The 27,123-nt window shown below is 38.8% G+C and overlaps 1 protein-coding gene across 19 annotated transcripts in view; it reads left to right on the top strand.

Annotated features, from left to right (window-relative positions):
• Kyat3 (kynurenine aminotransferase 3) overlaps window positions 1-27,123 on the top strand; it is a 59,146-nt gene that overhangs the window by 4,705 nt on the left and 27,318 nt on the right. For 6 of the 19 annotated variants that reach the window (XM_087213050.1, XM_087213049.1, XM_087213048.1 and 3 more), the window contains 9 exons: window positions 1,216-1,250; window positions 10,690-10,748; window positions 11,523-11,667; window positions 15,429-15,557; window positions 16,300-16,449; window positions 19,825-19,911; window positions 20,313-20,438; window positions 20,529-20,649; window positions 26,554-26,630. In XM_087213050.1, coding sequence (XP_087069176.1) covers window positions 10,693-10,748; window positions 11,523-11,667; window positions 15,429-15,557; window positions 16,300-16,449; window positions 19,825-19,911; window positions 20,313-20,438; window positions 20,529-20,649; window positions 26,554-26,630 — 891 coding nt within the window. In that variant the 5' untranslated portion in view covers window positions 1,216-1,250; window positions 10,690-10,692. Of the gene's footprint in view, window positions 1-1,215; window positions 1,316-1,582; window positions 1,818-10,689; window positions 10,749-11,522; window positions 11,668-15,428; window positions 15,558-16,299; window positions 16,450-19,824; window positions 19,912-20,312; window positions 20,439-20,528; window positions 20,650-26,553; window positions 26,631-27,123 lie in introns of all 19 variants that reach the window. The other 13 variants (XM_013070898.3, XM_013070899.3, XM_087213052.1 and 10 more) reach the window with 8 other exon arrangements.

The following is a 27,123-nucleotide window of genomic DNA, read 5'->3' as shown; positions in this document are numbered from 1 at the left end:
TAATTGAATACCTACTATGTGCCAGAGAAACTTAATACACAAGGTTTCTCCTAATGGAATTTATGTTATAAATTAACCAATGAGGAACCAGCCAAGTAAACAAACCGCAAAAAAATACTCTCCAAGAGGGGAGGTGCGGCATCTGTAATCTCAGAACTCAGGATCATAAATTCAAGGTCATGGGGTCATGGTGAGTTCCAGCCTGGAATATATAGCGAAACTCTGTCTTTGGAGGAAAAAGAAAAAGAGTGCTTAGCAGAGGTTGGTGTCACATGGAGTAGCTGAGAGGCTATTATAGCTTCCATGATCAGGGCAGGACTTTTCAGGAGCAGTCACTTGAGCTGAGATTTTATTGACAGGATCAGTATGTTATATTTTGCTCTTTTTTTTTTTTTTGGTGCTGGGGATGGAGCCCACCATTTTGCCCATGCTAAGCAGAGGCTCTCCCAGGGTGTAATACTCCCAGCCTGCTACATTTTTTTTTTTTAGTACCAGGGATCGAACTCGGGTCCTTCCGCTTGTGAGGCAGGCGGTGGAACCACTGAGCTAAATCCCTGGCCCCAGCCTGCTACATTTTAAGAAACATCCTCTGTATTATTTTTCACAGCTAAAGTTTCCTGCAGCCTTAACATTTTGACAAATTAGGGGGTTCATAGGTACTAGTATCAGTAGACTCTTTGAGTCCATTGAGTGAATTTCCTGTCTAGGGTTTGATTATAATTGTTAGAGTGGTAGTATCTGTCTCTACTGGTACAGTAACCTTTCATACTTTCAACTTTTCATAGTATAAAATCATAAGTGAAATTTCTCTTTGCCTGAATGTTTTTAGAAAGCTGGATTTTTATCATTCACTTTTTCATTTTTGGTGTTTTTATTTGTTACTTAGTTTGTTTTTAGACAGGGTCTTGCTGTTAGGGTCTTGCTCTGTAGCCCAGGCTGGCCTGGGGTGGTCCTCCTGCCTCACCTCTCAAGTGCTGGGATTACAGGTGTGCACCACCACACCCAGGTTAGAAGTGCCTTTTGTTTGTTAGGGTTGACACAATTGACTCCATTTTGATTCTGATAATTTCTACATTTCTTCCACACTATAAATAAACGAAGTACTAAGTTTGTTATAAGAATGATAGAGAGCATCATAAAAAGAATATTGTTGTCAGAGAGTGATGCAATTATTGTATATTTACTCCCTTTTCCAATTTTTCTTCTCTCCTATAGCATGTTTTTGGCCCAGAGGAGATTCTGCTTCCTTGGTAATAAAACAGAATTTCTAAAGACAATTTGTTCTTCAAAAATCCTTGGATTCTCTACTTACAGTGTAGGTATTGCTTATGACATACAGACAAATTATGGTACATTTTCTGCAACATCAAAGTAAAAATGTAATTTTTCAGGTACTTTTTATAAGCATATTTTTGGAGTGTTTCTTTGTAAAAGTTGAAGATATTTCTATCTCTGACCAGAACTGACATTCACTGAGCAGCTGCTTCCTGTCTGCGGATCAGACAGTGTGATGGTCATTATATATATTCATTATCTCATTTTCTTTTTGTTGTTTGTTTTTGTTTTTGTTTTTGTTTTGGAGGTTCCACCACAGGAGCGCAGCTACTCATATACCCTCGACAGAGGACATGGTCCTTCTCTAGCCTCCTGTATTGGGGGTGGGCGTCCTTTTGGACCTAGCGTGCAGCTTCGGGAGGGACGCACCTGGAGTGGTGAGGAGGAGGAGGACCTGCCTAGCCAGCCAGATCAGCCGAATCAACCCTGGTGATCAATGGGTGACAGATATCGCAGCCAGATGGCCCTCATATCCTGTTTTTGTGAGTTGTTTGGGGGGGCTTTTTTTTTTGTTTGAGACAAGGTCTCACTCTGCAAATCAGTCTGACCTTAAACTCATTATGTAGTCCAGGCTGGCCTAGGACTTGTGGCCATCCTCCTGCCCCGGCCTCCTGAGTACTAGGATCATAGCCGTGCACTACCACACCCGGCTATCTCATTCTCATAAACCCCTTTAATGTGAATTATTATATTCATACTTTCCAAATAAGAGAATGGAGGCTGAGGTAGTTTCAGTAATTTGCCCAAGGTCATAGTGTGAAATGTATAACCAAAATACCACAGTCACCCTGTTTTGCTCTGGTGCACTAAAGAGCACCATCTTCCTACTCACCAAAGGCTATTATAGTGGCTAAAAATATTGGTTCTATGTCCTCTATTCAGTTTATAGAAAATACGGCTGATTAAGGAGCAGGTGAGGTGTTGTCATGGAAAGGCAAACAAATCAAGAATGTGGGTTAGAACACAGGGTAGATACATGACCCAGTTTTTTCTGTTATCAGTGGCAAGAAATCAAGGAGGAGGGGCATTGTCAAGAGACTGCACTGGAAAGACAAGAGGTTTAAGAGCTATAACCACCAAGTATAATGCATGGCCCAAAGCACTTGCCCCTGTTTGCCCAGTTACTGTCAAACTGCAAGTGTTGTGTTGAACTGAGAAAAGGATTTTTCCCCCTAAGACAGGGCCTCCCTACATTTCCCAGGCTGGTTTCAAACTTGTGGTGCTTCTCCTTCACCCTCCCATAGCTGAGATTATAGTTGTGCACCACCAGGCCAGGCTGGAGGTTATTTTACAGACAGAAAAAGGCAAAAGAAAGCAGACACAAGAAACCAAAGCAGGATGGTCATTGCAAAGCTACTTTCCTGGGATAGGAGCAGAGAGACAGAACAACTGGAAAATAAGTATTCAGTTAACGTTCAGACGGCTTTTTGCATGAAATAATTGGACAGAGGGAATTTCATCATCATGCCAGTCAAAATTGGGACATCTGGCTACTGACTGACCCTGATTTCTTGAAGGTCAGATAACTGCTGATGTAGGAGTTTAGGATGAGTGATTCCATTTTGAGTTTTGGGGGGTTTTTTTGGTACCAGGGATCGAACTCGGGACCTTATGCTTCAAGGCAGGCGCTGGAACCACTGAGCTAAAACCCGGCCCTCCATTTTGATTTTTTAGCCTTCTCTGTTGAGAGCTTTAATCCAAAACAATGACTTCCTATAATTTTTATTTAACAATGTAAAAGGACAAATATGCTTGTCAACCTGGTATGAGATAATCCCAAAGAATTAGTGACTGGGTATGGTAATGCCATTGCAATTATACAAGGAAAGGGCAATCATTTTTAGAGATATTTGTCACATATGTAGGGATCCAATGAGTTAAGGTATAGGCCTTGCTTTAAAATTAAAGAAAAGAAAAAGGAAAAGAGAGATAAGCAAGTAAAGCAAAAACTTAAAAATTACTGAATCTAGGTGTATGTAGCTGAGTGTTTTATGAGTTTAAATCATTTCAAACTGACATTTTCATGAGTCAAAAACCATAGAATATTAGCAATCCCATGTTGTTCAACATAATTCTAATCTCTCGGCTATTATTTAGGTATAAGATTTTCACTTTCTAGGGTCGCCTTCAAGGCCCACCCAGTGACCTGCTGCCCCTACCTGAGTCCCACGTCCTACAGGTTACCCACCTGCCATAGCACCAGACATTCTGGGGGACATTAGAGATTCAAACCATAACAGATAGGCTATGCTTTTCTGTCTTATTTTCTTATTTTCCAAAAACATTTATTACTTTTGTAATGTCAAGTAAATAATGTTTTGAATGCTGAAGAAAAAAATATTGCCATATAGCAAGAAGAGAAAACAAGAGGAACCTAGGTGAAAGTTACTCTCAGTTGGGTATGGTGGCACACCCCTATAATCCCACCCCACAGAAGGCTGAGGCAGGAGGATTACTGAGAGTTCGAGGCCTGCTTGGGCCACGTAGTGAGTTCAAGGCAACTAGTGAGGTCCAGTCTCAAAACACCAAAAAAGAAAGAAAAGAAAAAAGCAAAACACTCTCAAACCTCTATTTCAACACCTAGATATTAAAGGCCTAAAATAGGAAAATAGAAGTGAGGATGAGTTGAAAGGAAAAGTCAAAAAGTATATGAAGTAAAGGAATTGAATCACAAAGGCAAAAACGGGTTTCCCCACAGCATGGAGGGAAGTCAGTCAAACCTCTAGAATGACAGTTTGTAGGACTGCTTACCTTTGATTTACAAATGTACAAAATAACTCCACAACAGCCTCCAGTCCTGTAAGGGGTGCTACAGGCAGTGCATAGTTCTTATATAATAAAGCAACTTAAATATTGAGTGAAATAAGTGCTCCTCTGAGTTTATTATAATTAATTTTTTCTTTGTGTGCCTTCACGTCATCTTTCCCCATCATGCATTTCCAATCCTGAGTTTTACCTTCAGTTCGTCCACTGTCACAGGAACATTCTGTTATTTTGCTGTGCCATCTAGTGGCCAAACAAAGTTATTTGTCTGGGTTTTAATGGAATAGTCAGACCCTAGCAAACATCTAAAATCCATGAGATATTCTTGTTTCTTGAGCAGCATTTTGATCAGAGGAAGAATGAGAGCACAATTTCAGAATCTCCTAGCAGCTTTTAAAAATCATCTTTATCAAGGCACAATAAACTGCATCCATTTAGAATTTAACTCAGTGATCATATGCCAGATGTGTAGACCCTGAAATCCCTGCCACAGTCAACAGGCAGGGCATCTGGCACTAAAGAGTCCTTGTGTTCCTAATGTCTGTCCCTCACTCTACTGATTGGCTCTTTATCGCTGCTGTAGATTAGCTTGCACCTTTTTTTGTGTTTTGTATAAATGGGATAGTGTAATATGCTCTTTTATGTTTTCCACATATAATGATTTTGAAATTCATCTGTATGGTACTGTACCAGTAGCTTTTTTTCCTTTTATTAGTATTATCTCTTTATTGCTTTTCTGTTTAGCTGTTGATTGACTTTTGGATTATGTCCAGGTATGAGCATTTGATATAGGCCATTGTACAGACATAGGTTCTCACTGTCTTGGGTAAATACCAACAGTGGAATGCCTGCATTGTGTGGTTGATTTATGTTTAATTTTTAAATGCCTGCCAAATCATTTTCTAAAGAGGTTGTACTATTTTCCATTCCCATCAGAGTTATATAGAATTCTGTGTGCCCTTTATCTTTGCCAAGATTTGCTATCTACCGCCGTTCTGATGAGTGTCTTGTGCTATCTCACTGTGGTTTCAATTTCCATTTTCCCAGTAACTAATGATTTTGAACATCTTTCAATGTGCTTTTTTAGCTAGTTACATCATCCACAAAGAGGCTGCCTAATCTTTTGCCCATTTCAAGTTGAATTATCTTCTTACTGAGCTGTCGAAATTGTTTATATTTTTACAAGTTTACATATTCTTTATAAAAGTCCTGTGTAAGCTATGTTTGTTAGTATTTTCTCTCCTGTGGCTCAACAGGAAACTTAAGGTATATTTGAGTTCACTGAATATGTCAGCAGTAATAATTATTAACATTTTTAAGTGTTCAACTCTCAGTCCCTGTGTGATGGTGAAGTTGGGAGCTGTGACTGTTAAGAAGCCTACGGTGACAGACAGACAGACGGAGTGGGTAGAAATGGAGCTGTAGGAAAACTGTAGGAGGTTCAAGTTCCTGATGTCAGTTACCTTTTGGCCTGGCTGCACCTCTACCCTTGCCATGGCAACATGAGCTTTCTAATAAATTCCCCTTTTTACTCGAGCTATTTCCAGTTGAGTTTCTGTCTTGTTCAGCTAAGAGATGCAATGAATGTGGCTTTGAAACTTCAAAGGCAGCCCTTACATGCTTGTCTCTTCCCCAGTGTCCAACTGGGGTGCACCTGTGCCTCAGCAAAGTCACAGTGCTGAGAAGTCACCTGCTGTCCTGCATACACGAGCTGCAAACAGAGTCCTGCTCCACCACAGAAACAACGCAGAGCAGGAAGGGCAGAACCAAGTTTCTTTTCAAACTAAATCTACATTTGAAACAAAAGAGACATTTAGGAAATGCTAAAGAATGAAGGAATACTACTTATCACAATGGTTGTTGAAACATCAAAATACATACACACACACACTCACACACACGCACGCACACACATGGACACACACACACTCTGTGTATAGTTTTCCTGATTCCACCTCTGGCCCTTTCTTGCTGTGTATTATTACAGTTATCTTTTTCGGCTATGATCTTGGTTTCATTGGTAAAGACTTGATTGATAGTCATAATATATAGATACAAATATCTTTGATTTCCCTAGCTTGACCACACCATTAAGGAAAATTTTTTCAACATCTGTCCCACCCCACCTACCTGCATCAGGTGTTATACACAGCTTCCTTAAAACAGATACAATTTAGCTGGGTGTGTTGGCACTCTGGAGACTGAGGCAGGAGGACCACCACAAGTTAGAGGCCAGCCTGAGCTACATAGTTCAATGCCAGTCTGAACTGCATGCCGAGACCCTGTCTCAAAATACCAAAGAAAAAGAGAGAGATACGGTTTAAATTTTGGCATTCTAGATCCTTAGAATCATGATGTTCTTTTTTCAAATTTCCAAACTTGTTTTAGCACGTTTGCTGCAAACATTGTAAAGCTTTAATAGGATTTTTCTTATCTGTCGTGTGTGCCATCTTGTGGTGGATCTTTAGAACTGCATCCTTCCTCTTCAAGCTAACAAAGGATGAAGCTGCTTATGATTTCACTAGTTATATGTTGATAATACAGCAGGACATTATATGCCGTGTCAGGCCTGTAGCCTATAGCAAAAGTCACCTCTTACAGTTAGCTGGGTCCAAAAAATTATACAAACCTTACAGATGTTTCTTTATATACCTGGGACTAGTGCCCAGGTCTCAATAGAATTCCAGGTGTGTTTGATTTCCTGGTCTATGCTGGGAAGTAGTTTTTATACAGTAAGCATTTACACCTACTGCTGAATCTGGGTCTCTTTGGACTTTGTAAGGTGTCTTGTAACTTTCAGCAGTGAATTAGTTTGCCTGGGTTTCTTTAACAAAATATCACAAACTAAATTGCTTAAACAACAAACATTTATTGTCTCACAGTTTTAGAGGCTAAAATCCTGAGATCAAAGTGAAAGCAGAGTCAGTTCCTACTGAGAGCTGCCAGAAAGACTGTCTGCTCCCTGTGCCCTGTCTTCTGGTGATGTCCTGGCAATCCTGGGCATTCCTTGGCTTGTGAAAGCATCACACCAATGTCTGTCTTTCCTTCGTGTAATGTTCTGTGTGTCCTGGTGCCAAGACTTCCCCTTCAGATAAGGACACGAGTTATAATGGCTGAGGCCACTCTAATGACCTCATCTTAACTCATTCCATCTCCAGCGACACCAATTCCAAACAAGGCCACATTCTGAGGCACTGAGAATTAGGACTTCAGTGTATGGAATTGGGTGATACAGTTCAACCCATAACGACCACCCATCTGATTACACATTCAGGCTTTGCTTCTCCCTGCTGGATGGTTACATATGCCTGTCCCATGGCTTAGCCTTGAAATCACTTTCATCAGTAAAATATTAGTAGAAATGATGTGGGTATCTCCAAGCAGAAACTTTTTAAGAGCTTTTCTCCTTAATATAGGCTGAATTATAGACAGGCTGTTTCATCAGCCTGTGTCTCAGAATGACAGTGGCATGAACAGAGCAGAGCCAAGCTTTGGTGGCTATGTACTATGAGCAAAGAGTAAGCCTTTATGATTTGAAGCTCTCAGGGTATCATTGTTTTGGCAGCATAGAGCTGCCAAACATATAACATAACATAACAAAACATAACATAAGCTAACTGACGCAAAAACTACCGGATTTAAATTGGATGATATCAAAACTTCCCTACTAATAGGAAGGGTTTTTGTTAACTCATTCATCAAATATTCATTGAAAGCTCACCATGTGCTAGGCATAGAACCCATATGTTGGGCACTGTGGTGTACTGGCCAGGCCGCCGTACCTAGATATTTAGTCACTCACCAGTCTAGGAGTTGCTGTGAAGGTATTTTTAGGTGAGATTAACATTTAAATCAGTAGACTCTGAGGAAAATAGATTATCTATCATACTATAGTTGGACCGTGTTCATTTGAAGACCTGGGAGGGAGGTGGCTCTGCCTGCCCACCCCCACCCTATCCCAGGTAGAGGATTCTCCCTGAGACTCAAGCTACAACAGTTCTTTCCCAAGTCTCCAGTCTGTAGCCTGCTCTGCAGATTTCACACTTGCCAGTCCCTACAATTGCATGAGCCAATTCCTTAAAATAAATCTCTCACTCATCCTATTGATTCTGTTTCTCTGGAGAACCCTACTAGTGACACATGTCAATAAAGTAAGCTATTTTCACATTTTCAGGGCAGAGAGAAATAAACAGAAACTTCCACTATGTATGGAACTTTAGAAAGTACTATGTTTACTTTGATTTGGGGAGTCAAGGACGATTGCAGGAAATGACATCTAACTCGAGAATTGAAGGTGGCAAGTGAAACCAGCTTTAGCCAAGTGCAGGGCCAGGGTGATGGTTGAATAGAAAATACACATTCTCAGCCTGGTGTGGTAACACACACCTGTGATCCCAGCACTCGGGAGGCTGAGGCAGGAGGATCACCGAAAGTTCAAGGCCAGCTTGGACTACACAGCGAGACCCTGTCTCAAAACAACAACAACAAAAAATCTCAACAGATGCATTATCACCCCCAAGGAAGAGAAAATGAGTGCTTAGCAGGGGAAATAAATATTAGCCCTTACAATATTTTATGACCATTTGAAGCTCAAACCTATTATTTGAAGCTAAAACCTTACAAAACTTGATAATTCGGGGAAAAAACGTGTGAAGATGCCCCTTACAGAAGCAATGATGAAAAGGAGGTTGAGAAATGTGCAGAGATAGGCTATTTGGGCAGAGGACAAATCACACAGAAGTGAGAGGCCAGAAAGACTATTTGAAAAAGTCGAGGGGTTGAGACAAGGAATTGGGATGAACGGGGAGGCAGGGGCAGCAGAAACAAGAGGCTGGTCTGGAGACAAACTTTACAGAAAGTAAATCTGAAACTGCGTTTTGACCTTATCCATCTGAATGTTAAGTGAAACTGTACTTGTCTGATTATCTGGCTTTTTTTTTAATGAGTCCATACTTTGCGTTTGCAATCCACACTGAATCATTAACTGCTAAGTATTGTTTTAGAGATAGTAAACAGCCTTTGTTAAAATATCTTTTTCTCTCTGTCTTGCTGGAACTCTGTAGTTTTTGACTGTCTCTGGATAGTATTGTATTCAGGAGGGACTTAATCGTGATGCTATTCTAGAAGGCACTTTAACCCCTAGAGAGTATGTGTGTGATTCACTTCACTGGCATTTTGAAGATTAAAAATAGGAAACTGAAAAGGCAATTTTTTGTCCTAGTATTGGGACTAGAATGACAACAGTAGTCTATTTAATAACTATTAGCATTATATTCCTCCCAGATTGCATTAAAGTTGCTTTAATATTCTATTATAAAATTCCTTGTAAAAATGCTGTTCATCATTTTCTTATTTTCACCAGCTTGTTAGTAATGAACTCAAAACTAATTCAATACTTCTGAAAGAGAGTACATTCTTAATTTTAGAATCTGAAGAATTAAAGGTTGTATGCTGGGGCCGGGGATTTAGCTCAGTGGTTCCGCTGCCTGTCTCACAAGCACAAGGTCCCGAGTTCGATCCCTGGTACCAAAAAAAAAAAAAAAAGTTGTATGCTGTATGATAATTATAACTTCTAATATTTTTCTACCACAGTCTTAGCTTGCTTGGTGTGAGTAGACCTGACCTAAATTCCTACTCTACTTTTAAGAGGCAATCTTCTGGTCAGGTTTTTAGAAGATCTTGTTTTGTAAGAGAGCAGATAACAGTAGTTACGTGCATGGGTTCTATGGTCAGTCCGAGGATTCAAATCCTGGATAAAACTGTTTGGATTTTAATGTTACCACTTTTAAGAACTTGGGAAGATATGAAAAGTTGTGTGGTCTCGTCCTCCCTGTGTCTCACTTTGTTAATGTGTCAAAGTGGCTCATAGCAGAGCTACAGTATAGGGTTGACAAGAAGGAGATTAACTGAGTAAATTATGTGAAGCACAGAGAACAGTGTCTGGTATGTAATTACTATGCTATTATATTAGCTACTATTACTTGGAACCCCTTAGTCAGTCATTTTTAAACCATTTGTTGCCAGGCATGGTGGTACACGCCTGTAATGCCAGCACTCGGGAGGCTGAGACAGAAGGATTGCCCGAAAGCTCAAGGCCAGTCTATATAGTGAGTTCAAGGCCAGCCTGAACTTGATACCAAGACCCTGTCTCAAAAAACCAAAATTTTAAATAAAATGAAAATTAAAACCATTTGTTGAGTGATTCCTGTATGCCATGAAAGGAACTTTCATGTGAAACTCTCAGTATATCTTAACTTTCTTCAGAGCAGAGCTCAAGATATTTTTTAAACTGACTTTTTAAAAGTATTATACCTGTTCTCTTTAGTACATTTCAAGCCTCTGAAATGATTACCTCTTTATGCTAAGACATTTTTGTCCTTTGGTGAGAACATGAGCAAAAATCATTCCTTAGAACAGCTGCTGGGAGGTGGACTCTTCCTCAGGTTTCTGTGCTGGACTCTAGGACTTACTTCCGTGGTGCTCCTATCATTATGGTGTCGATAGGGAAAGGAAGAATGACCCATGACTTACTGATCTTTCAGATTTTGATTAAAGAATTTCTAAAACTCTTTCAATATTTACATTTTTCAGAAAATGTCTTCGAAATTAAAAAATGCAAAACGCATCGAAGGACTTGACAGCAATGTCTGGTGAGTATCTTAAAACAATAACATGGTGAAATTTTCCTATATATTTTTGTTTCCTTAGTTGGGAATTTGTAGCCTCATTCATAGTCTAAAACTAAAGCCATTTATCTAATTCCTCCATTAAATGCTAACGAAAGGAAGACAGCTGCCCAGATACTGATTTATTCAATTCCCAAGTATGCCATGCCCTGTGCTCCAGCTGGATATGTAGCAGAGAAAAAACAAGTTTGGTTTGGAACTTACCTCATAATCCATGGACTTTTCTCATTAGTTTTGCTCTCTAACAGTTGACAAGAGAACATAGCAGCAGATAGGAAATGGTTAAGTGGGGCATGTGGTTAAATATGGGTATCATGAAATTGAGGTGTGTAAAGGATCATTAGGTTCATTAATTCAGCCATCATTCTATTAGATAAATTTATTTTATTGATGGTGATTCTTTTTCTTCAGAATGGGGATCGAACCCAGTGCCTTTGCACTAAGCTATATTCATCCCTTTATCATTTTTTATTTTTAGACAGGGTCTTGCCTAGTTGCCCATGCTGGGCTTGAACTCACAGTCCTCCTGCCTCAGCCTCCCAGAGTGCTGGGATCACAGGCGTGGATAGTATGACTTTTTATTGGGAACTCTTTTAATCTAAAACCAAACTAAGTTTCTATTTTTTAAATTTTGTGGTAAGACTGTGTGACATAAACACCAAACTTTGTAAGTGTAGTACTTATCAATACCAGCTTTTTGAGTTTTTTTGGTTTTGTCTCTGTTTTTCTTAATATTAGGGTTGAATTTACCAAGTTGGCTGCAGATCCCTCTGTGGTGAATCTTGGCCAAGGCCTTCCAGATATATCGCCTCCAACATATGTAAAAGAAGAATTATCAAAGATTGCATTAGTTGATAACCTGAATCAGTACACGCGGGGCTTTGTAAGTGTATCCAGAACATAAGGGTCATGAGCTTAGAGTTTATGTTGTGTTGTGTGCATGCATGTTACTATTCCTTACATGGAATCAAGAGTCCCAGCCTGATGACTACAGAACTATCCCCCCTGCCCTGTCTCTAGGACGAGTCTTCCCCAACCTTCAACCCCTCCATAGATCTGTTTTCATTCTTACTTTACTATTGTTCAAAGTGTGATCTTAGGGCAGCAAGGAAGGAGAAATACTCTCTTGAAAGATGTCTTTTCTATCTCATTAATGATCAGGCAGCCTCAGCACTGACCTCTTCATATGCTTTCCAACAAGTTACTTTTTTCTTCTCTCACCCACCTCAGCCCCCTTCTTCATCCTTCTGTGATGAGATGCCTCATTTCTTAGAAGGAGATATACTTTTTAACTGCAGCATTGTATCTGTTATGCCTAAAAGCCATACATTTGTCATATGGCTCAGTGTTTGTCTTTCCTTTCGTGATAGCTTGGGAAATGGAAAGAAGGAAGGAGGGAGTCTTATTTTTTGTCCTTGCTAGTCTAAGTGCAAAAATCCATAGGCAGCCTTAACATTGGGAATGAGAGAATTGGAAAAAGCAGTGAGACTCACCATATCCCAGGGCTTAACAGGGTGGGAATCCCTGCTTCCCATGGAATCTCACTCCTTCATCTACCCTCTAGACCCCCATCTCAGGGCTGGGAGGGTAGCTCAATGGTAGCACACATGTCTAGAATGTGTGAGGTCCTAGGTTTGGACCCCAGCACCACCAAAAACAAGGTTCATATCCAGACCCCCATCTCGGACCTACTCCACCTACTTCCCTCCCAGCCATGTTCAACTCCATGATAAAAATCCAAAAGTGAACAAACAGTAGAGAAAATAGAACCAGAATCTGGTTCATTGAAATCAATAAGTAAAACTTTAGCTAGATTTATCAGTAGAAAATGAAAAAAAGTACAACATGAGAAATGGAAAAAAATTAATTACAGATCATACAGACAGTAAAACAGTAATAACAACATGATAAATAATTTTCTGTTAAGCATTTAAAGAATAAGTAATACCAATCCTACACAAATTCATTCAGAAAATACAGCAGGATGAAAAACTTGCCAATGCATTTTATGAGGCCAGCATTACTCTGATACAAAATAAGATAAGAAAAAGATAATGCAGTCCAATCTCCTTCATGAATATAAGAATGAAAATTCTAAAACTTTAGCAAATCAAATTCAGAAATGTATATGCATGTATATATGTATGTATATTTGTGAGTATGATGTAAAAAGTAACACATACTGATCAAGTATCATTTACCACAGGGATGCAGGTTTAATATCCAAAAATCAATGATTGCAATTCAGCATATTAATGTAATGAAAAAGAAAAACTACATGATCTCCTTAGCATACACAAAAAGTACACTTGACAAAATTCATCCCTCCTTTTTTTTTATTAGTACATGTTTGCAGTACATCATGATTACATTCCTTGTGGGAAGTTGGTCCATGTATGTAATGCATCTTAATTCCATTTTCAACACCTTTTCCTCCCTCCCTCATCTCTCCTTTATAATAAAAACCTTCAACTACTCAGGAATACTGTAGAATGGAACTTTGCCAATCAGTTAAAGCAAATCTGTGAGAAACCTACAGATAATATCTACAGACCACATAATGTAAAAAAAAAAGAGAGGGGGACAAAAGAAGCTCACCATTGTTATTCAGAATTGTCTAGAAGTCCTAAAGAAAGAAAGATGTGTGAATAGAATGAAGAAAACTGAAACCTATATGCTGAAAACATCATGTATAGTACATAAAATATCTTAAGGATTCTACAAAATTAGTATAACTACTCAATGAATTGTGCAGGATACAAGACCTATATACAAAAACCAATTATATTTCCATGTACTGAAAATGAATAGTCGGAAAGTAAAATTTTTAAAATACCATTTATAAGAGCATCTAAATATTTAGGACTAAGTTTTTAAAATATGTATGTTCAAGGTAGGTACACTGAAACCACAAAACATTACTGAGAGAAAGTAACCAACTAAGAATACAATCCAATTTAAAAATAGTCTGAATAGACATTTCTTTTTCTTTTTTTGAGAGAAGGTCTCACTATGTAGTCCAGGCTGGCCTTGAACTCACGGCAATCAATCCTCCTATCTCCCAGCCTCCCAAATGTGGGGATTCCAGGCCTGTGCCACCACTCCTGGCTCAACAGACATTTCTAAGAAAAAGAAATGGTCAATAAGTACGTGTACATATATGGCAAAATGCTCAGTGTCATCAGAAAAATGGCAAACAAAACCATAATGAGAAATCACCTCACCACAGTCATAATGGCTATTACCAGAAAAGCAAAAATAACAAATGCTGGCAAGGATGAGGAGAAAAAAATAACTCTTAGATGCTGTTAATGGTAATGTAAATTAGTGCAGCACTTAGAAAAACAGTAGGGGTCTCAAAAAATGAAATAAAAATGAACCTAGTGTAATGTACACCTGGAACCCCAGCACTGAGGAGACTGACACAGAAGGACTACATGAGTTCAAGGCCAGCCTGGCTACATAGTGAGTTCAAGGCCAGCCTGAACTACATAGTGAGAAATAAAATAAAATAATAAAATTAAAATTAGACCTAACATGATCCAACTATCTCACTCCTGGATATATATCTAAAGGAAATTAAATCAGCATATCAACGAGGTACAAGCACACCTATGTTTACTGCAACCCTCTTCACCATAGTCAAGACATCCATCAACAGATGAATGGGTAAGGAAAATGTGTTATATTTCTCAAGTAGAATATTATTCAGCCATAAAGAAAGAATAAAATTTTGTAGGTTTTGTTTTTGTTTGTCTTGTTTTCCTTTTGGTTATTTGTTTGTTTGGCTGTTTTTGTGTGTGTTTTGTTTTATTTTGTTTGGCTTGGCTTGGTTTGGTTTGGTTTGTTGTTCTTATTTTGCAGTATTGGATATTGAATCCAAGGAGTGCTGGGCTACATCCCCAGCACTTTTTATTTTTATTTTGAAACAAGGCCTTGCTAAGTTGCTCCGCCTGGCCTTGAACTTGAGGTGCTCCTGCCTCAGCCTCCCTGGTAGTTGGAGTTAAAGGCACGTGCCACCATGCTCAGCTGAAATCTTGACACTTTCACCAAATTGGACGGAACTGATGAACATTATATTAAGTAAAGTAAGACAGACATAGAAAGACAAATAGTATTTGTTCTGCCCCATGTGGAAGCTAAAAAAGTTGATCTCAAAGTAGAAGAAAGCATAATAGTAACTATTAAAGGGCAAGGAAGGGGAGGGTGAAGGGAGGCACATACCAAAGTACAAATAGGAGGAATAAATGTGAGTGTTGTGCAGCACAGCATGGGGAGTACAGTTCACAATAAACTCGCATATTTTATGAAGAACTGGAAGAAGGAACTTGAAACCTCAAAAGAAAGGATAATGAGATGGAAATGAGAATTACCCTGATTTTTTCAGTACACATTGTATACAGGTATTGAGATATCACTTTCTATCCCACAAGTATGTCCAATTATTACATACTGATTAAAAGGAGAAAGCTTTATTTATTGTGGAAGATTGAACCACAGCCTTGCACATGCTGGGCAAGCACTCTGCCACTGAGTTATATCCGCAGCCCAAAGAGAATATTTTGCATAAGAGAATCCCCACTCTGATTTTGCACATTTATGTAATCCTTTCTCTCTCTCTTTTTTTTTTTTTTTTGGTACCAGGGATCGGACTTGGGTCCTTGCCCTTGCGCAGCAGACGGCAAAACCACTGAGCTAAATCCCCGGCCCTGTCCTTTCTCTCTTGAAAGTAGCTGTCTCTCCTCTGTAACTACTGCTGTCTTAACCGTCAGTGTGAGTAATGTTCCGCTTCCTCCTGTCGTTGCTGTCGCATCAACAGTAGCGCATCTTTGGCGAATTTGTTTCCCTCTTTCTTAGTCTGTTGATTGGCGTGACCTCTACAGCAATTGGGAGGATCAGATTCAGGACACTATAGTTAGCACTTTTTTTTTTTTTACTTATTTTAGCTGAGGAACAAACTTACTGTTAAAAATATACTAGATATAAAAAAAATTTAAAAATAAAAATATGCTAGAAGTTCATTTCTATTCAAATCAAATATTTTATAATTATGTATTCTCAGACCCTTTGTTTTGAAGTAAGTTTTCATCATTAGCAAGTCTTCATAACTTCATATAGGGAGTTAGGAAAAGCATTTTTTGATTGATTTCCACTTAAAAATACAAATTTTCTGCTGGATATGGTAACACACACCTGTAATCTAGAGGGTGAGGCAGGAAGATCGAGTTTTGAGAGCAGCCTGGAAAAAATATAAAGAAGACATCTCAAAAAAGTTGTTTTTAAAAATTAATTTTATTGGTACATTTTAGGTATACAGTATAATGGCATTCATCATTGGAAATTTGCACCTTTACATAATCTCTCTTGGTAAAAAAAAAAAAACTTTTTCTTTGAATAATTACAAATATCAAATACAAATTTTTAAAATTATTAAATTTTAGATCCATATTACCTGCAAGAAACCAGTTCCATAATCAGATCCAAGGGGCTTATTTCTTATTTTTTAATCCAACAGGGGCATCCATCACTTGTCAAAGCTCTGTCCTGCCTATATGAAAAATTTTATCAAAACCAAATTGACCCAAATAAAGAAATCCTTGTGACAGTAGGAGCATATGGATCTCTTTTTAATGCCATTCAAGGATTAATTGATGAAGGAGATGAAGTAAGTACATTAACATTATTATTATCTATGTTAATCATTATCATTCATGCTGCCTTTGAATCTTCTTTTGTATTTTTTTTTTATTTCAAAGTATCTTAGGATTCTGATGCATATTCTATAAAGTTAACAAATCCTAAATGGACAGCTGGGTAAAATCCCATGTAACTATAACCCGGATAAAGATATTGTACATTTTCGGCATCCAGAGAGGCTCCTTTTGCTTCCCGTCTTAGCCTGTGTTCACCCAGAGGTATCCACTCTTCTGTCTCCTATCACCACAGCTTTGTTCTTACTGCTCTGTTATTTGACATAAATAGAATCATACAGTATATACTTTTGAATCTGGCTTCTTTCATTTATCATTATACTACCTATTAGTGTCAACCATTTTATTGCATTAGTTTGTTCTTATTTTTATAGCCTACTTAGATAAGAGTAGGTGGAAGTAGGCTAGCAAGGTCCTTTGTCTTCATTGCTAAAGTAACCTTTAATCTGAACTCAGGCAGCAAGTACTGGGTCTTCTGGCATCTTTTCGTGCCAGTATCATGTTAGCAGTGCAGATGTAACTGAAAGGCCAAGCCATTCCTGCCACACAGCACTGTGATGCAGGACCAACACTGGCACTCATCTCACACATCTACCCCTTCTAATACCCCTGCTTTAATATTTCCTGGTCTCTTTCATTTACCCAGAATTTACTAAGGATCTCCGGTATACAAGGCACTGTGAGAGAGAAGGTTTTTAAAAAATAGTTTCTATGTGGAAGGGGTTCCTTATCTCATAGAGAAGATAGATTTGCAAAGAGGCATTGGTTAAGCTGTGTGTGAAGTGAGACTATTTATCTTGATCTATACTGTTAACTTACTTTGAACTCTTATAATTCTTTATCATGTTATTCTTATAAAAGCTACCACCACCTACTTTACGTTGTTACTCCTTTGCATCTGTAATTCCTTCCACTGTACCAGACAAAAAGCTTTTTTCAGGAAACATCTGAAGGACTGCAGTTGCACTTTCATATACATAATCTTTTTTAATCCTGTAACATAGTTGAAAGCTCCTCATATTTTCCTGTTAATCTTTTTTTTTTTTCGGTACTGGGGATTGAACTTGGCACCTTGCGCTTGGAGACAGGCGCCAGAACCACTGAGCTAAATCTCCAGCCCTTTTCCTGTTAATCTTGTGCTTCTTCTCCACTGTGCTCTGTTGAAATGTCCCAAGGTTCAGCTCTTGCCTTCTTTTCTCTAGTCTTTCTTCCCTGAGCACTTTAACATTTTGAAACTGCTTGCATGTCATTTTTTTTTTTACACCGTCCTGTTTTATTTTCTTCATAGCACATTACTATCTGAAATCTGCTTTACTGACTTGTTTTCTCATTCACCATAAATCTTTAAGATATAAGATCCAGGAGAATTTTGGCTTTTTTGTTTTGGGGAGTTTTTTGCTTTGGTGGTACTGGAAATTGAACCCAGGACCTTCGCACTGAACTATATCCCTGGCTCTTTTTAAATTTGGAAACAGGGTCTCACTAAGTTGTTGAGCTTGAACTTGCAATCATCCTGCTGCAGCCTCTCAGACTGTTGGGATTACAGGTGAGCACCATCACACCTGGCTGAGAACTTGTTTAGTGCTATCCTGCCAGCACCTAAATAATAAGTGTTCAAAAAGCACTCTTCAAAAAAAAGAGGGGAATTATTCCCACAACAAAAGTAAAGGGTTTAAGGTGAAGGGCATCAGCTGGGTTCTTTCTACTGTTTTTCCAGGTTATTTTCCTGTACTGAGCTCTTACTTTATCTGGGCTCTGTGTCTCCAGCAAGTTAAACAGGCAGGTCCTCTTAGTCCCTAAGAACCTCACAGATGAAGACCTTCCTGTCTGCTTGAGGTGAGGACCCATTTCTGGTTCATTGTTTTATCCTCCACGTTCCTGACTCTAAACTTGAAATATTGTACTTCGGCCTCAGTCTGAGTGGAACGCTTAGTACAAAGGGACTTTTAGGATGAATGCCTCCCAGGAGAAAGACACTGACCAGGTATTTTACATGTAAGAAGCACAAACAGTAGCAAGTGACATTTAAAGCAGCAAATGTTTACTAATAAACTGAATCAACAGTGGCACATACCTGTAATCCTAGCACTTGGGAGGCTGAGGCAGGAGGATTGCCTCCAAGTTCAAGGCCAGCCTGGGCTATATAGTGAGTTCAAGGCCAGCCTGAACTTCATAGTGAGACCCTATGTTTATATCCTATAATTTAGAGATAGCAATCTTGTGAATTTATTTAACAAGTTATTTTAAAAATAGAGAACTACATGCTCACACACAAACACAACACTGTTATTTATATAAGTGAACTATAAGAAAAGTATTCTAAAATTCAGTAGACTCTCCTGGCCAATAAAGTAATAAATATGGGGGTGATTTTTTATTTTGGTACCGGGGATCGAACTCGGACCTTGTGCTTCCAAGGCAGGCACAGTGCCACTGAGCTAAATCTCCAGCCTCTAAAGTAATAAATATGAAAATATAATAGCCTGGAAATGTCATGGGTTATTAGGTTTTTAAAAAGTAGAAAGAAAAATTGAATGTATATGATGGCTGTAAATTATGTGTTCAAATTCCCCCTATAAAAAAGCAAAATCAGGGGTACTAGATGAGGTTGGTGGGTTGGGAGTGGTAGTGGCTGGGCCAGTTGGACAGGTCCTCACCTGAAGGCCTGCCAGCAGGTGCTGGAAGAGAGCGTGCAGGGCCAGAGGGACATGGAGTATACCCAGAACACTAGGGGAAACGACAGGCTCCAGATGATGGGCAGGTGGAAGGCAGTCATGGGTATTAGGCAAGAACAAAGGCATTCCAACCTGTCTTCCTACATCCACTCTTCGCTATGAGGTGTTTTGAGGAGAAACATCTTTACTCTCAGGATAATGCTTGTAAATTAGTGCTCTGTGTCAGAGCACTGCAACATTCTCTTTCCATACAGTGCCGCTCCTGTCACTGTCTAATATACCATGTATTGTACATTATGTCTTCTAACTTGAAATAAAAATAAATTATGATTCTGGTTAAACATCCCTTTGAAAATATAATGAAAGGTATAGCCCCTCTCCCCAAATACATCTACCTATGCACAGGTAAAATTTTATCACTTCAAGCACACCCACTGCAAGCTCATCCATAGATCTCTAAAAAGCCCAGGAATTTCCAACTTAAACTCTGGACAAGTTTGATTCGAGGGTCTCTTACATTCATACATGAAAAAGAGGGCTGCTTTCTCACCGTGGCACCTCAACTTAGAGACATCCTTGCACATAGGAAGTACACAATATTTGTGAAATAAATTAATGATTTATGTGCTGTGTCCTTAATTGCTTTTATTTTAGGTTATAATAATAGTGCCTTTTTACGACTGCTATGAGCCCATGATGAGAATGGCCGGAGCAACACCTGTTTTTATCCCCCTAAGATCTGTAAGTTTGTCAGTCAATTCATACACTGTAAGAATCTTTAAAAATACAAATTGCTTTGTCACCAATAAAGGTTCTAAATCTTTTCAAAATAATTAACATACTAAGGTGAATCACAGAATCTTCTATTCGCCTTCTTCTAACCATACTTAGAGCAGGGTCCTGGGAGGGAAGACAGGCACTTTAACAGCTGTCCCTGTGGACAGGGTTCATTTTCCCTTTAACAGTGTGAGTAGAGCAATTGGCATTACGGCACTCAAGGCCTAGTCATTTCTGTTCAAGTACTTTGTTAGTCATTTATTCAGTGACCCCTGCCATGCCTTTATTTTATTCTTGTCATTTATTTGTAAGCTAACAAACACGAATTAATTTCTTTAAATCCCATCTTCATTCTTCATGCTTAGAAAGCTGTTTGTGGAAAAAAATGGTCAAGTTCTGACTGGACGTTAGATCCTCAGGAACTCGAAAGCAAATTTAATTCTAAAACCAAAGCCATCATACTAAATACACCACACAACCCCCTTGGCAAGGTAAGCGAGTCTCTTTATGCAGGTTTTGGCCTGTTGTCTGCTCACATGTTGAATAGTAACTGGCTGTGTTCTTTCCTTCCATCTGTGTAGGTGTATACGAAAGAAGAGCTCCAACTCATTGCTCACCTTTGCATCAAATATGACACACTCTGTATCAGTGACGAGGTTTATGAGTGGCTTGTATACACCGGAAATAAGCATTTAAAAATAGGTACTGAGTCACAAATCTAAGTGTGTTTGGGCACATGTGGAACAACTGATTAGAAATGATCCCAGACTAGCTTTAAAATAGTCTTTATAATCGGTATGTGCGTGAGCACTTAATAATATTTGAATGAATGATGCTTGCATTGGGATTGATGAACAGCTTGAAAGACAAATATTACAAACTTAGGGAGAGAGATTTCAGCTCACACTCTGAAACTGTGAAACCAGGGGAATTCTACATTTGCCTGTCTCTTTGGACTCTTAGTAAGAATCCTGGTATTTCTTGGTACATGAAATACAGATAGTGTAATTGTTCCCGAAGAGGTTCTGGACTAGACAGTGCTGAACAGATACTGCCACTCAGTCCTTGTCTGGGATTTTGTCATTACTAGTGGGCCATCGGACAAATGCCAGCATCTTCTGGGGTGGCCTGAACTTGTATTGACTAGCAGAATTATCATCTGGGCTGGAAACTTTGAGCCTTTGCACCTGTCGTTCCTTTGTCTAGAAACACTTTTTCCCCAAGTACTCACCTGGCCTGGTCCCTCACCTCCTTTAGGCCTTGTTCCTGTGTCATTTTTCATGACCACCACTTTAAAATAGTTACACCTCTTCCTCCAGGCACTATTTGCTTGGTCTTTTTTTCTGTTTGTTTTGTTTTCCCCTTTATAGTAAATATTAGAATCTATGCATTTCACTTTTAAACTACAAAAAGTAGAAATCATTTTTTTCTGGTCTCCTCCGAATCCTCATTTTCCAGAATAGGGTCAGAAAACCAGTTGTTGAATAAATGAGTCAGAAATATGAAATAGACAGGGAAGGATGGTAAAGAATTGTGGCAGAGGAGATAAAATTAAAAATTAGTGCATGTATACATATACTTGCTGCATGAACCATAATTGTTCTTGTAGTACATTACAAATGCCTGTAGAAATAGGAGGAGAAAGCAACTGGTTGAGGGCATCAGAAAAGCAGTAGGCAAAAGATGGAATGATAGGCAGAGAAATGCAAACTACATTCCTATCAAATAAGCTAGCAAGTACTTAGGTATGGAGGCACTTACCTAAGAAAGATAAGTGGTTTGCTTTGGAAGAGTGTGTTGGAGTAACCGATACCAATGAGGATGAGAAAGCAGGGGGGTTCTGAAGGACTTTGTATATGAGAACAAAGGATATATACTTTGTTGCAGTGGTCAGTGGTTCTGAAACTTGCTGAATAGAGCATCTTGAATCCACAATATTCTCCATCATGAAATAGTGACGTAATGAAACTAGAAGCAGTTCTATCCCAAAATTAGAAGCAGTTTTTCCTGAGATATCTGACAGTTCAAAATCAGTGTAAAAATCATAATTCTATTCATACTTGTCTGTAACAAAGAGCAATCGAAAGAAACACATTTGAATTTTTCTGATTTCCATTAATATTCATTTAGTCATGACTCATTTGTTTCACAGTGCATAGCATTCACTGGCAGATAAGTGGCAGCAATTGCCAGAAGCTTCAGAAAATTGTGTGGAAAAAAACTCAGAATTGATTTTTTTTTAAATTCTGTATGTGAATTTGGTCACTGGAGTGCCAGTGCTACACTTTGGGAACTACTGCAAAGAAGAGACAAGGCAGGAGAGTTGTCTCCATGATTGATTTTTTTTTTTTTTTTTTTTTTTTTTATGAAGAGCCAGGTGCAGATCCTCATCTTTAGCAGATCATGTGCCCTGGCAGGGGAACTGATATGTGGAGTGCTTTAGAATTAGGAGCTGTAGGGCATCTAGCACAGCATCTGTGGGTGGGAAGGAGACAAGTAATTCTGATTGTGGGATCTGTGGCCTGGATTGCTGGGCAGTGATAAAACTCTTACCCAGGGGCAATAGGGAAAGGAGGAGCAGGTCTGCGGGCAGGAGTTCAGCCAAGGCCACTCCTACTTCTCATGGTGTAAACTCTTCTTAAGTTTGAGTGTCACTGAGCCATAGAGGAGGTGATACCTGGAGGTAAGTAGACTTATTAGGCCTAAGGATCAGGATCAGAGTACAAAGGCATATTTTTTTGGCAGTCATCAAAATCTTGGTGGAAGGTGGACCATAGTAAAGAATAAATTTTCTCAAGGAGAATATTATGTGTCCACATTACATCAGAGTCCATCATTGCCCATTTTGTTGATGACCTGGGTCTCAGATCATTTGGACTATTCCCCACTCAAAAAGTCAGTCCAACATGAACAATGAATTGTTTGGCAGTTAACTCAGTGTAATAATATTCCTGATCACTTTAAATGATCTTGAAATGTATCATTTAGACTTAAGAATTACAAGCTCACCACGGTAAAGTGTAGTAGCACTATTTGCTAAAGATATGCAGGATACATATTTTAAACTGAGATTTTATTTTTCACTTGTAACTGCCTATGTAGTTTAAAAAGAACAAAATAAGTTTACTAATTACTTAGAAAGCACAATTTCATTACTGAAACATAGGAAGTCTATTAACTGTCATAATCTGTTCATGAAACATGCAAAATAGCTCTCACATCAGTTTGCAAAGTGCTGCAGTTGTTTCCTGCATAACACACTGAGGCCCTTTAGCGACACATCATGACATGAGCAGCATCTGCGTGTTGCTATGGAGGCAGTTTTCCCTGATACAGCTTCTTTGTTGCTTCTCTAATCTTTATCTGACTTCCGTTAAAGTCTAAATCATCTACGAATAACAGAGCCACTTTGGCTAAATTAAGCATTATTTGTCAATGATGGAAGTACAAAGACTAGTTTCCTTTCAGCTATAACTTCAATCTGAACTTAAACTATAATTTACTTTTCCAAAATCATCAGACCTGGAAAGTTTTAGAGTTTTTTGGTTTGAAGATTTTATGTTTGTTTGTTTTGTTTTGTTTTGTCTTTGAATTACCACATTCATCTGCCAAACTGTGTTCATCTCTTTTGCCTGTATATCTACATGTACTTCCATGTCCCCAAATCTCTTGAGGTGGAGGGAACATGAGCTTCTAGATATTTTAACGTTACTTAAGGTTCTTTTTTTATAAAATGGTAAAATTTGCTCTTTTTGGATCAGATTCTTGATTCAAATGATATTTCCTGACTGGGAAAGTGACATTTCAGTCAACATCAGAAAACTTCTTCCCTTGCCTCAACTTATATAAAGACACTGATATTTGCAAAATTAATTAAAAATCCTTCATAAGCTATTCAGCTGATCAGCTTACTGTCTTAAAAGGGGAGGAAGAAATCCACTTTTTATATGGCTAAAATAGTCATCGATAATATAGCTCTGCTTCTAAATACTATGACTAGATTTGATATTTTGTGAATGAAATTTATGTCTGATATTAAAGTAGTAGTTTTGGTTTCCCTTATATATAATGTATAGTAAAAGCATGTAAGAGTTCTATTAATTTCTCTGGATAGTTCTTATTTCAAAGAATTTTTCTACATAGTGTTCTTATTCATAGGCTTTCCTGATTTGAGATATACTTGTACATTATTATATTAAAGGAAGTAATCCTCTGCATTATACATAGGTTAGACTTAACCTCTAGTAAAATAAGAGTGGAGCATGTGTCATAGTTTTCTTCCAGAATACTTTGGAAAGAAAAGAATATCTCAGAGGATATAGTTTTATCAAATATTAGAATAATCCTTCTTCAAACAGACCTTCTAAATATTTTCCTCATTTATCTTTTTGGATTTTGTTATATTCCACAAAGGCTATAATTATAACATGATTTATATAGTTTTCCTACTGTTAAAATATTGGCAGATATTTCACAATAGATTGAAATTGCTTATGCATCATTTTGAAAACTTCTCTAGCTGCCTTACATTTCAGTAAGAAGATACTTGCTTATGAGCAAATTACTTTAAAAAATCAGATGTTCAGGCCCCCAGAAATGAATATTTTCCCTTTGTGTGTGCTACCACTCTTAAAGCAGTATAAAAGTCCCCCTTCTAAAAACAAGTGGAAGAACTTGTGAGGTTGCATGATAAGAAACTAACAGCTAAAATACTTGAAGAATCCAGCCTCGGTGTTACAGTGGTGTCCTCAGCAGGTTCACAGGTCAGTCATTTTCTCATTATACCGGTCTCCCATCAGAATTCATAAACTCTTCAGTTTCACACCTCCAGACCTTTGCCACCTTCATTCCCTGAGCAGCAAACACCTTTCCTCCCCTTGTCTGCCTGGCTAAGGCTAAAAGATCTTCCATATCATCCCAGCTTCAGGCCCACAAGAAGCTATCCGCAACCCCCTCTTCCATCCTTCCAAACTGTCCATGACTATAGCTATTCCAGCGCTCATCACACTGGGTTACAGTTCTTTGGATCTCATCCCCCATGCTAGAATTAAGTTCTTTGGAGGCAGAAACTATTTCTTACACACCTCTATTTCTTCTAGATCTAATTTAGTCCCTGGCCCTTGGTTGTTGCTAATAAGTATTTGATGGATGAGTGAATGAATGAAATGAATGACTTTTAAAGATGCCAATCAACTTGACAACCTTTGTACAGTTGATTTTCACTTCTTATAGATTCCACATCTGCAAATGCATCAGGTCCCTAAAATATGATTGTGACCTCAAAATCAGTGCTCATGGTACCTGAAAGAGGAGCAGAAACTCTGGCTGACCCTACACATGCACCCAGTTGAGGGTGAACACACTCCACTTCGTTTGTTTGTTTGTTTTGGTACCAGAGATCAACTTCAGGACTTTGTGCTTGCAAGGCAGGCACAATGCCGCCGAACTAAGTCCCCAGCCCAACACTCCACTTCTTTAGCTCCAACTGTAAGGCTGTGATTCCTGGTGATTTGGCCATTTAGAACAGCCCCAGGCCCAGTGCTGAAGTGTGCTTGTGCTCCTGAGCACAGGAAGGCTACCACATGTCCCTCAGAGAATGTGTCTGTGTTTCAGCTTCATGCAGCTACAGCTTACTAGGGGATGTTAGGAGATGAAGCCTACAGTACAGGGCTCCTTTTAGGGTGGATAAGATGATCCAAAATTGTAGTAATGGTCCCAAAACTCTGTGGGTATACTAAAAACCACTGCATTTAATGGGTGAATTACAAGATTTGGGATATATATCAATAAAGTTGTAGCAAAACATCACACATATAAATTAGTAGGCCTGCCACCAAGGTTCTGATTCAGTAGGTCTGGGATGAGGCCCAACTCTTCCCTTTCTTACATGTTCCTAAGTGTTGCTGATGTTGCTGACATATTAAAAACCACTGCTCTAGGAAGGAAGCTTGGAGAAACAGATTCACAAAGGGGGCAGGATAAAGGGGTGGGGTGCTTCGCAGTCATCAGGACCACAACCAAAACCCTGCCACGGGATCATTGTCTGTACCGACACCACGGCGCTGAACACTGGAAGCACAGCGAGCGTGACTCCTACCACTGGAACCAGCCTGGAATGCTGCCTGCCGATACCACGGCCAGTCCTGACCTTGCAGACAATTTTTTCACTTAGAATTATTAAATCTATTCATATATTGTTTTGGTAAAACATTGCAGTGTTTTAAAACATTGCAGCATTTTCAGCTAAGTTTGGGCTTACAGTTATATTGTTTTTTTAAAAAAAACCTATTGAAGCCAGGTGTGGTGGAGCAAATCTATAATTGCAGCACTCTGAGAGGCTAAGGCAGGAAAATCGCAACTTCAAACCCAGCCTGGGCAACTTAGTGAGACCCTGTCTCAAAATTTAAAAAAAAAAAAAAAAATTTAAAGGCTGGGTATATAGCTCAGTATGAAGGCCTTGGCTAACTATTGAAATATTCATACTAAATGTACTATGATTAATATATTTATTTTCATTGCATTCATATAACATTTGTTATGGTTTTAGATTATACTAATATAGATTGATTGGAAAACAATTACTTAACACCCTCCCCCCCTTTTCAGCCACTTTCCCAGGTATGTGGGAGAGAACAGTAACCATAGGAAGTGCCGGGAAGACTTTCAGTGTGACTGGCTGGAAGGTAAGAGGACTAGGAATTCAGTCGTGGCTGGGTGTAGCTCAGTGGTAGGGAGTGGAGAGACCCTGTGCTTAGCACAGATAAGGCCTGGGTGTAATCAAAAAGGAAGAAAAAGTTTGCTTAAAAATAGGATGGTGTTTTTGTTTGTTTTTGTAGAATGTTTTGTGTTTTAAATGTGTATATACTCAGCACAAGTCCAAGGGCAACCTAGACTAGATAATGGGACTGTTGCAAAAGATAGATAGATAGATAGATAAAAATAAATGCATACATACTTAGTTTACACAGATCTGCATCTTTTAATTATTGACTTATACAGCTTTCATGTTGAGCTTCATCTTTTTTGAGATTTAATTATTTCTTGAAAAGTAAGGAAAGTTAGCCAGGTGTGGTAGTGCACACCTGTAGTCCCAGCACTTGGTTGGCTGAGGCAGGATCACCACAAGTTTGAGAATAGCCTGGGCTACATAGTGAGTTGAAAACCAACCTGGAATAG

This window comes from Heterocephalus glaber, unplaced genomic scaffold, assembly GCF_053883595.1.
Source record: "Heterocephalus glaber isolate CG9 unplaced genomic scaffold, H.glaber_assembly_v1.0 deba00001442, whole genome shotgun sequence".
NCBI classification, from domain to species: domain Eukaryota; kingdom Metazoa; phylum Chordata; class Mammalia; order Rodentia; family Bathyergidae; genus Heterocephalus; species Heterocephalus glaber.
Note: the sequence above shows the minus strand (reverse complement) of the source record. Positions and strands in the feature narration are given on the sequence as shown.